Genomic DNA, 12075 nt, shown 5'->3' with positions numbered 1-12075 from the left:
TGCTTAACACAAGCATGTTTGGATTCCTTATTGTATCCTGGTGTCACTCTTTCCTCCTTTGTTCTGTAGAAGCAGAAATTTAATGAACTTTTCAATTGTGCTTGTGAGTTAGCAAATAGTTCGATATCATTCACAAACCAAAACTGCATCAACGTGAAGCCAAGTCTAGGACCCCATATAAGGGTTTTAAGAGCAAAAGGACATTGTTATTAATGCAACTAAAATAGAATTAGGACTAAAAGGAAATAAAAATATTCAAACAAAGGCAGATTCATAAGCAAGGTGCTCAAACAAAATTGACTGTGGGCCTCAAATACCCATGTAATGAAGATAAGGTTTTATTAAGTGAAACTGCTTTAGAAACATAGACCAGAGGGGTTTTTTTCTTCTTCTGAGGTCAGTCTGACTGGGCTATCATAGCAAAATATTCTCCCCAGCTCTGCTTCTGACCAGAATAAATCAAATACAATGCTCCTACTTTTCATGGTCATGAGAAAATAATAAAAATTATAGTTTTGAATTAGCTAGAGTTTGCAAACTATCTCATATGCACTCCTCTGTTCATGCAATAATCACAGAGTCACAGAATGATGTGGGTTGTAGGGGACCTGAAAGACTCATGTTTAGTATTAAGCACATATATCTTAATGGATTGACATGAGTTAATAATCATAATGGTATGTGTGTTTTAGATAGTTCTTCAGCTGCTGTAAGCCAAGTAATATTGCTATTACTTGATATTACTTTCCTTCCAGTAAAGGGTAGCTGTCATGAATTGGCAACTGTAGACATAAATTATTTCATAGCCACAGAGAACAGCATCAGTGAGTAGCTGAATGCAGGGAGTATGCCATTCAGTGCTCAGCAACCCATCATCCCCTTGGAGAAGGGTGAGCAGCAAGATGAGCATGTTTGCCTACTCTACACAACTTTTTTGAGTTACCAAGGGTGAGAGTCATCTGTAAAGAATTGTAGGTGCCCAGGCAGTAAAAAAAGTAGATAAAATTCAGGGTAGCTAAATGCAAGATGATGTACATGTAGAAACCGTCCTGGTTTGCAATAGGACAGAACCAATTTTCTTTCTTACACTAATTTTACTTTTCAGTTAGGTCTCTTCTAAGTAGCTGTACTTGTTGAAATTAATAGCATGTTTTTCAGTCCGTCTGCCTCTAGCTCTGATAATGCTCTCTGTTTATAGTTACGGCTAGAGAACAGTACGCAGAAAGGCTCTTGCTTATACTTATTCCTATAGAAACCAAGGTCACTGCTTGGTTCTGCTGAAGTGGAAACAAAAGGGAGTGAAGGGGTCGTACCTGCGGCCCTCCTTTAGGGAGGAGTAGAGTAGGCAGGTGACCAAAATTGACCAAACGGAGTTTTCCACCCCGTATGCGTCACACTCGGTATAAATTGGAAGGATCACGAGGGCCAAGCCCTCTTCATCCATGGCCGTCATCCTGGGAAGACTCTCTTCGTCCTTCTGCTTTCGATCCCGATCCCGGAGCTCCTGAATCCGTGTGTTCCTGCCTCCAGCTCCCACCTGCCACTGACTCCAAGAATCCAGTTCCGGACTTTCCCAGCGCCTGCCCTGCAGCCTCAGTGGTGATGTGGGTGTCATTGGGGGAGGGGAGGGAGGGGGGGGAATGCCGGACAGTGGGGTTTTATACATTATATGTATGTATTTGTATATTTTTGTATGTATTTATTTCTATTTTGTTGTTTTCTATTTAATCATTACTGTTCCATAAAAGCAACTTCATTTTAGTTTCCAACCATTAAGTCTCTCTCCCTTATTCTCTTTTCATTCCTGGGTAGGGAGAGGGGTTAATGGAGAGCATCTGGTATTTATGTAATTGTTCACCCAATGTTACACCTTGATGCGTTTCCAAGCCACCCAGTGCATACTATGCTTCGAACTACTTTTATTTTACTTACTTATACTGTATTTATTTGTCTCTTTGTAAGTCCAGCATCAGCAAGTCCAAAGGAGAGTGTAATGAGGTTGGAGAAATGTGCTCATGCTGCACCGTTTCATAAGCTGCTTCCTGTGTAGGCCAGGATTACAATTTTTATTTTATCTCTTAAATACCTCGTGTTATTGATCCCTTTTTTTTTTTTTTTTTCTTTTTTTGGTTGTGCAAGGTATTTGGACGTGTTCACTGTGGCACTTTTCCAACTTTATACAAACACTTAAAAGCAATCTTGCCAAAAGTGGACAGTTCAGTTGTAACTGGTTATTAGTTTTTAAGGGAGAGGTTCTGTGATCTGTGACAAGTATTTGAATTGATGGGAGGAAGTACCTACGGCTCCTGAAAATATTTGAACCACTTAAAATGTCTCCGTCTGTGTTTAAATACATATATATATTAAAAATAAAATAAAATAAAATCCCAGGAGCAGGATGTTCTTTTCACAGCGTTCATAGCACACTCTGCTGGCTGTTGTTCAAAGTTAATACCAAGTCAGGCTAAAAACAAATTAAATGTTTTTCGGCAGAGCACAACCAGGGTCTATGCCGGTAACTACCGAGGATCATGAGGACAGGAACAGAGAGGCAGTAGAGATACACTCCGAGGGAGCAGGGGAGGTTTGGCAAGAAATTAATTGAATGAGTTGCATGGAAGAGAAGGACCTTCCTGGGAGAAAGACTTCTTTCTGCGCTGTAAGGTCATACCGATTCGGTATGGAGGCAGGGAGCAAGCGTCGGTACCGACGTCTTGATTTCTCTCGCTTCAAGGACAGGGCAGGCGCTGCCGAAGGGACAAGCGAGGATCAGTGGCTATTCAGCATTAATCTGGCTTTATATGAAAGTGGCTTACAGCTACATTTGCATGACAAAGCCATTTACGTGTACTTCATCAATAAGGAGGGCGACGGGCTCCATTTCTTCTCCCTGTGCTCGGGGATCACGCGCCACCATTAGCGGGAGCGGGGGGGATTTCTGCCAAGAAAGCTCTTGGTACCCGTGCCGAACGCGGTTCGGATCACCCAGGGCTATGGGCAGCCTTGGTACCGGTACAGCCACGCTACTAGTACGGTCGTGGTGCTGGAGTCACAGTACTGGTACAGCCGCGCTTCTCGTACAGCTGTGGTACCAGCGGAGTCGCGGTACCAAACTCTTTCTAAAGAAGGAAAACGTGTCTGGAGCTGTGGGGGCCGGCCGGCTGAGGGGGGTTCAGCAGGCAGCTCCCGCCTGAGCTGAGAGCCGCCCGACCGCCCCGGGCGGGGGCAAAGGCGGGGTGTGCAGACCCCTGCCCTTGCCGGGACGAGGGGAGCCCCGGGTGCCCCTACAGACGGATCCCGCCGCGGGCCGCCATGGGGCGGGCGCTGCCACGTCCATCTTGTGCCGTCCCCGCGGCGGGCTGTGGCAGGGCCAGCCCTGGGTAGGGAAGTGCAGCCGGGCGGCGTTTCCCGGACAAAGGGGGTGTTTGCTGGGTGACGCTGTGAAGGAATTCCCGCCGTGCGGGTTGGGGGTGGTGTGGCTTCTTTCTTTTTCTTTTTTTTTCCCCTTTCTTTTCTTTCTTTCTTTCTTTCTCTTTTTTTTTTTTTTTTCCACAGGGCGGCTGGGGCCCTGACTTGAGGGCTGCCGCAGAAAGCGCTGGAAACGACCCAGCGCGGAAATCGCAGGGTCATCGCCTCCCCTCCCCCCATCCCGCCCGCCGCACCGAAACTCGCGGACCAGCACCCCCTCCCCCCAGGCCGGCCATGCCGCCGGCCATGCCTCCCCCCCGCCCCCCGCCCCGCTCCGCTCCCCCCAGGCCGGGCGGTGCCCGCCGCCCCCCGCCCCCCGCAGGCGGTCGCCACGCAGCCCTCAGCCCGCGCCCCGCCAGGCCCCGCGCGCCCCCTCCCCCTCTTTCCCCTCCCTCTCCACCCCCCCTCCCCGCTTCCCGGCGCCCCCCGCGCGGCTGCGGGGCGGGACAGAGCGCTCCGTGGGGGTGCGGGGAGGCGAGGAGGCGGCTGCGCGCCTGCGCGCGGGCCTCGCCCCTTTCGCCCCCTCCCCCGCCTCCCTCTCAGCGCAGGCGCAGTGCGGCGGCGGCTCGGCGAGGGGAAGGGCGAGTCGCCACTGCCGGAGCGGGGGGGATCCGCGGGGCTCCGCGCCTCCGCCGTCGCCATGGCGGGCGCGGCCCCCGCTTCGGCCCCGGCGAAGGAGGAGGCGGCGTCGTCGACGACAGCGACGCCCCTCTCGGCCGCGGAGCTGGCGAGGATCGAACGGAACCGGCAGCGGGCGCTGGCACTGCGGCAGGCTCGGCTGGCGGCTCGGCCCTATCCTGCCGCAGGTCGGACGGCGGCGGTGGATGGCCCCGGCTTCGCCGGACGGCTCCCCGCGGCCTTTTTTTTTCTTCTCTTGGGGGGGGGGGGAGAGGGGGGGAGCCGGGAGGAAGGGGAAGGGAGGGGGGGAAGCTCCGCACCGCCCTTGGGCGCGAGGCGGCGGGGGCGTTGGGAAATGGGTGAGGGAGAGCGGGAAGAGAGAGGGGTCCGGTGGGGAGCGGGCAGAGAGGGGTTGGGGGAGTTGTAAAGAGAACCCGCCGCCGCGGCGCGAGAGGGCACCCTCCCCCCCACCTCTCTCCCCACATGAGGAGTTTAAGAGGAGAGGGGGGGGCCGAAGGGGGGGGGGGGGGGGGCCCCTCGAGCGCGCTCGGCGCGGCTCCCCGCCTGGCGCCGGAGGGGGGGTGGGGGGGGCGAAGGGGGGTAGGGGCCGGTGAGCGGAGGAGCCCGCGCGCGCTCGCGCCCCCTGTCGGCGGCGTTTCCCGCCGCGGCGCTGAACGCGGCGCCTCATTTGTCTGCTGCAGGCGGCGCGCGGGTGCGGGCCCCCCCCAAGGTCGTGGACACGGGAGGGGGCTTCTTCCTGGAGGAGGAGGAGGAGGAGAATAAGGAGGCCGAGGCAGGGCCCGGCGCCACTGAGAAGATCGTGCACCCCCCCGGTAAAAAAGACCAAAAAAGAAAAGACAAAAAAGCGACCGAAAAAGCCATCAGAGGGGAGCCGGGCGGGGACGGAGGGGGGAGGGGAGGCGGTGCCGCGTGCGCGGGGCTGGCGGGGGGGGGGGAGGGGCAGGAAGGCGCGGGGGCGGCGGCGAGGGCGAACGGGTGAGGGCGGGATGGGCCAGCAAGGGCGGGATGGGCGAGCTGAGCTGCGCGGGCTGGCCGCCTTTTTTTTTTTTTTTTTTTTTTTTCCCGGGCTTTTTTTCTCCTGCCCTTTCTTCCTCCTCCTCCTCCTCCTGCCTCCTCCCTTTTATTTCTTTTCCTCCCTTCTTCCTCTTAACGCGTGGATGTGCTCGGTTTCTGGCGCCTGCGATTCTTTCGGCATTAAAGCGGCTTGAAAACGCGCGGCGATTAAAAATGAAGAATTTTAAGCCGCGGAATTGGGACACGGTCAGTGCCCTTGGGTATAGCCGGTTTTTCTTTTCCTCCATTAACGCTATTACTAAGTTTTTTCGTTGTTTTTCTGGAATTTGAATTTCAGAACTGAAGTAAGTGTAATTCTGCGCGGCTTTGTTGGTTTGTGGAATTTTAGGGTTGATTTGGTGTATGCCAAAATTAGAGCAGTGCGGCAGTGCCAGCTTTTCTCGTTATAAAACGTGCTGAGGCTGAGCAGTCGATCGTTCGGTGGGGGGATTTCGACATACTGTCTTGAGATATTCTCTCTCCAAAAAGCAAATGGAGAACTAAGGATCCCAAAATAGATCCGGTTCTCTGGGATTGCCTTTGTCTTGCTTTGTTCTGCTCTTGAATCAGCTGCAGGGCTGTTGGTGCAATGAATCTCTTTGTTAGATATTACCAGATTTCGTTAAGAGAGTAAACAACTAGCCGCCCTACTTTTTCTGAGGGGCTAATGATTAACAATAAATGAAGGAGATCTGGGATGCCTTTGCACCCGGGGGTATTTTTGCTGTGTAATTCGCTATGTCATTGTGTTAATAAAATGCCTTTATCTGCGGGTGTACTGCCTTAAATGATGAAACGTGATGTAAGAGCATGACTATGTGAAAGTACTGAGCATTCCACTGTCTCCAGTAGGACTGAATTGGCATAAAATGTCTTCTTTGCTAGATGGAATCTGCTATAAATGAAAATGGAATTAAAGATGTATGGTGCTGCATGTGAACGCATTAATCTTCTCTTTCAGGTATTAATATTCCGCAGCATTACCTCACTTTGAACTCGTTGAAACTGTATAAAACCGTTAATTTTCTGCTAGAATCATAATCTTACTGTTAAGGGAACATTCCATATAGCTGCATTTACCTGAATCAGTGTTTCTTGGTGTCCTCTGGAACATAAAGCAGACGGCGGTGACGCTGGGAGGTGATCGACCCCACGAGGATTCGTCCAGAAGTCATGGTTGGCACTGGAATGAGTCTGGGCTTGGAGCAGTGCTGAGAGGGCTTGGGGAGAGGATTGTAGTGGAGCTCCATCCCCATTCCACTCCTAGCAGCTCTCTGGCCATCCACCTCCATTTTTGCCAGCCGCAATGGACAAGAACCTTGCCAAACGCCCCAGGCCTCCGTCGAACTCGTTTAGGGAGAGGCAGGTGTGGCTGGATGAGCTAGGAAAAATACCGGAGCAGAGCTGAGGCGGCTGTGATGCCAGCACTGCTCCCGTACTGCTTCCTGCTATGGCCACCCTCCTCCAACTCCATCCCTTGCTCTGCTTCCTCCCGGTCTGCCTGCAGGTCTTCCTAATAAATCAGGATGTATTTTGCAAAGCCAGAATGGAGGAAGCAGAAGGGGTTGTTAAGCACTTTGTGGGGAAGTGGGGAGGAATCTTTTTCTGTTCTAAACAATGGCTGTGTTAAAACGTTTTCAAATGTTGAAACCCAATACTTTAATTCAGTGAAGCTTCCAGAAATACTCCAGCAGAGATGGGATTGCATGATAATGAGTTTGAATTTGTATTGTATCTTCCATAAAACTTGAATAGAAAAGTAAAGGAGCCTGTAACGAATATTGTAAGAACTATAATACAAGTATTAGTAAAATTATACCTGTGATACCAATTCCAGATGCTTGTTTTTACCATGATAGTTCCTTTAAAAAAAAATTAAATTTCTTTCCGCTAGCACCCGTACTAGAATTTGACTATCTCATCTGTGGAGACTGTGGCAAAGAATTCATGGATTCCTACCTTATGCAGCACTTTGATTGGGCAACATGTGATAATTGCAGGTATTGCAAATTATCAAGAGAGGGGAGCATTATTTTATGTAAAAGATTGCTGGCTGTAGTTAATTACAGATCATTCTGCGTATTTTAAAATGGCTGTCAGAAATCAGACGTTTTCAGCAAGTTAGTACTTGCTGAAAAAGTTGGTAACCTGGATTTTCCTTTATGGAAGTGAAAAACTGCTGCATTGTCTCGTTGAGCTTGTCTTAGGGTAGGGCACATCAGGAGACTTGTGCTGAACCTTAGGGAATTGGGTTGTCTTGGGAGCAGTGTTGTGTCAGCGTGGAAATTACTGTCTACCAGCAGACGAGAGCTATTCTAAGACCTGATAGAACACAGAAAATCCGTTCTTGGAGAGCGGGCATTAGGTGAATGCACTCTGGTGAATGAACCCAAGTAAAAGTGGTGCTTTAGTCAGCACAAGTGGCAGCCGAAGGCAGAGCCCCATGGGCGGTGAATGGTTGTCCTGCAGGGTAAGCAGAAGTTTGACCTTGAGCAGAAGACATTCTTTAGTCACTTTTATCTAACAGAAGATGCTCCAAAAGCCATTAGGATTACCAGGGCAATCAACTGAAGCAGCCAACCACCCATGAGTGTAAGAATGAATGGGTGGATAAAAAAAAAAAGGCGTATCGGAGTTAGTTCTGAGCTTCCTGCTGGGAGTGGGGGTGGGGCGGCGGGGGTAGTGTCCGCATGGTGTGGGCAGGTCGCCGTTCTTGGGGACAAAGTGCGGTCCCAGGAAGGGGTGGCAAAAGGATGTTGCGACGGGTGAGAGCCTTAGGAGTATTTTTGAACCAAGTGGTTCTTGTCGCTGAACACAGGGAGATTCCTTGTTGCACTAGCTTTTAAGGTGAACTTTTGAGTTACAGTAAAGCTGCATTTACAGCAGTACTTCCTTGACGACCGTAGTTGCCGGCACTTGCTGTTTGGCAGATTGCTCGGCTCAAGCAATTCCAGTTGCACTTCAGTCGGGATTGCGTAAATGTTAATTTATTTCATTAACTCATAAATGCTGCTGTGGTTGCATAGTTTTTCATTATCTGCCGGGTAGACGTTACAGTCTGTTAAGGTCGTTATTTTATTGTTTCTCTGCCTACTCTTGCATTTAGAAACAAGCACTCTTGCTAATCAGTTTCTGGGATCTGGAAGCATATGGAGTGTGTATGTTCTCAGGTGATCTGAGTTGTCTCATGTTACACATTCTTTCTTGACCATGTGTCAGGCTTGGACTTTTGTCCTCTTGAATTGCATCTGGGTTAGGTGAATATGTGACGTTCCTTCTTTTAAATTTCAGTTACTTCCTCTTCACAGAAAATAGCACAAAAGCCTTTCCAGAAAAACAGCCTTCTCAGCCTGTTTGTTCAAATAGGAGAATTTTAAAATATTTTTTTTTAAGTTCAGTAAACGTCCTGGAGTTTAGCTAGATTGCTGGAATTCAAAGTTACTTGCATACATAAAACCTAAGAAGATGAGGACTGCCTGTATTTCAGGAATGTTAGGAGCGATAGGGACTTTGATGTTAATATTGTGTGGTTTTCTGGTGTAGCTTTCTCACCATTATTTTACATCTTACAGAGATGCTGAAGATAAACATAAGCTTATAACAAGGACAGAAGCAAAAGAAGAGTACCTTCTTAAAGACTGTGACTTAGACAAGAGGGAACCAGTGCTTAGATACATTGTGAAAAAAAACCCTCATAATTCACGATGGGGTGACATGAAGCTTTATTTAAAATTACAGGTACAGAAATTTTTAGCATATTTCAGACCTCTCTTTACCTTTGTACAGCTATGGTAGTCAAAATGTGTGGCTTCTGATTTCTGAAAGATTTAGTCAAAGCTAAGTGTGTTAAATGTAGGTCAAGTAAATTTTCAGCACAGTAGAAACTGAAGAGCTGTGGTCCGAATTGGTGATAGTATCTTGAGTTTGAGAGGATTTTAAACATGGTCATTGACCACAACTTCGGTAGTTTGCACAGTAACAGATGATAAAAGTGCATGACCCTAATCTGAAAGGCCTGGGGCAGCTGCTGATGTGTGTGGCCTTTTGCAGCCCTAGTCTGGTGTTTGCAGCACCTCCCTCAGGGCAAAGGGAAAGGCAAGATTTCCCAGGGCTCTTCTCATTGTTTGCTGCTTGCATAGGAATGCTGATGTTTTAGTTGAATATGCACAAAATGAAAGCTGGGTCTGACTTAACTGAGTAATGTGTGTTACTAATAATCGATGTTGTCTCTTAAATGTGGAAGAAGTATCATGTTTGTGGTCAAGAGCAAAAACAGAAGTGAAGCAGAAGCAAGATGAGGTTGGCTGGTGTATGTGTAGAGAAAAAATGAAATTTGTGAGTTAGTTTTTTTTATCGTTTCAGGGGAAAAAGAAACACATTTATGTCCATCCTGTAGGTAATCAAGCGTTCTCTTGAAGTCTGGGGTAGTGAAGAATCATTGCAAAATGCAAAGGAACTCCGCCGTGACAACAGAGAGAAGATGAAACAGAAGAAATTTGATAAGAAAGTTAAAGGTAAAAAGTTAAAGTTGCATACTGATAAGAAAGTTAAAGGTTAAACTTGCGTATTGCAGTACCTGAACTACAGTCCTGTGGTAGTCCTGTCTGTGTCTGCATGCGGTGAAAGTGTTCAGAACTTCTTCATTGTGGCAAAATGGAGATTTTTTAAAAGAGGATTTTATTTTAAAGCACTTCAAGCACAGACATGCTACTGATTTTAAATAAAGACCACCATCTTTGGTCCCTATGCAAGAGCTGTGGCTTACCAGGAGTGTGTGCTGCCCATGCAGTTGCCCATGCAGTTGCCCATGCTTCACTTGGGGTCAGCATTCACAGGGACAGAGAGCTTCTGGCTGTCCTGGCACTGAGCAAACAGCTGCTGTCTTGACCATGGGTGTTGAATGCACAGGAGGCCTGGCAGCGGAGGAGCTAAAGTGCCAGAGTTCAGTGCAAGTACAGGCCTTAACGTGACAGAGTCTGCAGGGTTGGCTGAAACCGTGGCTACGTTTTGCTCACCGGTATGCTCGACACCCACTTGCAACATCCAGATAATACCTTGGGCTCAGCTGCCAGACTCTGCTCTCCTGCAAACCCGCTGACTTCACTGCGGCTGCTGCAGAGCCAACTCACGTTACTGGGCATAAGGCTTAGAGAATGCCAAGTCATTTGGGAGGCTTACTGTGACCTGAATGAAAAGTACTCTGGCTTGGTGGTGTAAAACAATGAGGCGTTGTATAAAAACTTTTCCCTCCGCACTCTACCTACCCCTTTTGGAAATCCTTGAATGGCTTAATGTAAGAAGACAGTGGGCAGCACACACTCCAGACGGAGAATCTTCTCCTGTGAGAGCTCGTGTCAGTGTAGTTCTGTGGCTTGAAACTATGCAAACAAGGTGGAGATTGCGAGGCAGGTCAAAGCTTGTTCTTGCAATAGCAGTGTCTCACCCAAAATCTATGGAAAACAGGCAACAAGCAGATTGTCATCCGTAGTCCTCAGAAAAGCGATGAGCTTGAGTTTTCTTTACTACGATTAAAGATTTATTAAAATGTTAAAATGTTCTGTATTTATCCTTAGAACTCCGACGAGCTGTGAGGAGTAGCTTGTGGAGGAAAGGCACAAGTATCCATGAGCATGAGTATGGACCAGAAGAAAACATTGATGAAGATACATATAAAAAGACATGTACTGTATGTGGTCATGAATTAACTTACGAGAAGATGTAATGTTAATCTGTGGTGGTGATTTGTTTGGTTTTTTTTTAAATTCCATTACATTCTTAATGGTATTTTGTATTAAATAAATGCTGAAAGTGAACAAGCTGTTGCCTCATTCTGTTACAAATGATCCTCAGATACGGGTGGATCTTGGGGTAGAATATAACACATTTTTAACAGTTCAATAAATTGCCCACAAGATAAGCAGGTATTCTACTTCATACACTGATAAAATAAGGTGAACTTAGCTCTACTTGTCTGCTTCTGTTAGAAGGGTCCATGTTTCAACTTCTCTGTTTAGGCTCCAGTTACTGGTATTGGGAAGGCAGGGAGCAGATAAAAGTACCACCTCTGGTAGCTGGAGATGCTCTGTATGGGTTTATTGACTCAAGATCTTGTGTTAACAAGAGTTTTCTCTCAAGAGGAAGGTTTCCCCTGATTGGGGAGCTCCTGACACATTTCTGAAGCATTTCACAGGGCAGAGTCCTTAAGTGTATCCTCTACCGTTTTGGTTTTTTGTGGGTTGGTTTGTTTGTTTTTGTTTTTGTTTTGCCCCCTCTCCCCAAAGTTTCAGACCAGAGACCAAGGTGGCTCTTGCAATGGAATTGACCTCTTCCATTTACAAATTTCTGACAAATACCTGTTGCAGGGGTTGTGGAATGCTTGTGGAAATGACTGAAGTGAAAGAGCTGCTGCCCGGAGCTGTTCTGTGTTTAATTTCAGTTGTTCACAGGGCAGTCGCAGGAGGCTTCTTAGGGGACCCTGGGCTACTGTGGCTGAGCAGAACTGTAGTGTCACAGGACAGGTGTCTGGCAGGGCAGATGATGGTTCCACTTAGAAGTCTTCACTTCTCCAACACTCTCAGGGCACACAGCCCTTTGTCACCTGCATTCACCCCAAGCACAGAGGACTTGGGGACTGCCAGGTGCAAGAAAGTGGCACGTGGGACGGGCTGCAGAGCAGGAGCCAGGTCCTGGTAGGGCTTGTGGAGGCAGACCCCAGCATCATGGTTCCACGAGGCTCGGGTCCCAAAACTTGCTCTACAAAGCAGCTGGGTGGTGTGCGCTGGTTTCTGATTCACTTGCCTGTAGGCAGGCTGCATCAGCCATCCTTCAACAAGCAAAACCAGCCCACGCCTGCCTCGCCTCCTCCAGCAGCTCCACCCAGAAGACAGGGAGGTGGCAAGGGAGAATTTCTACATC

At 48.4% G+C, this 12075-nt stretch overlaps 1 protein-coding gene and 1 long non-coding RNA gene across 2 annotated transcripts; both read left to right on the top strand.

Moving 5' to 3' along the window:
* Window positions 1–2993: 2993 nt before the first annotated feature.
* XPA (XPA, DNA damage recognition and repair factor) lies at window positions 2994–10985 on the top strand. Its single transcript, XM_030467619.1, has 7 exons — window positions 2994–3006; window positions 3756–4274; window positions 4788–4919; window positions 7055–7160; window positions 8733–8898; window positions 9557–9674; window positions 10734–10985. Exons 1-7 carry the CDS (start codon window positions 2994–2996, stop codon window positions 10880–10882), a joined length of 1203 nt encoding a protein of 400 aa, XP_030323479.1. The 3' UTR covers window positions 10883–10985.
* Window positions 5104–7054, top strand: LOC115599895. Its single transcript, XR_003988676.1, has 2 exons — window positions 5104–5367; window positions 6122–7054. It is a non-coding gene; the product is annotated as an uncharacterized LOC115599895 (long non-coding RNA).
* Window positions 10986–12075: the final 1090 nt, after the last annotated feature.

This window comes from Calypte anna, chromosome Z, assembly GCF_003957555.1.
Source record: "Calypte anna isolate BGI_N300 chromosome Z, bCalAnn1_v1.p, whole genome shotgun sequence".
Lineage (NCBI taxonomy): Eukaryota > Metazoa > Chordata > Aves > Apodiformes > Trochilidae > Calypte > Calypte anna.
The sequence above is the reverse complement of the archived record's forward strand: the minus strand, read 5'-3'. Positions and strand labels throughout refer to the sequence as shown.

Excerpts from the sequence above, each read along its gene's own strand:
- XPA (XM_030467619.1), top strand. Across the intron at positions 7,161-8,732 it reads GCAACATGTGATAATTGCAG|AGATGCTGAAGATAAACATA; the intron begins GTATTGCAAATT and ends TACATCTTACAG. Across the intron at positions 8,899-9,556 it reads AGCTTTATTTAAAATTACAG|GTAATCAAGCGTTCTCTTGA; the intron begins GTACAGAAATTT and ends TCCATCCTGTAG.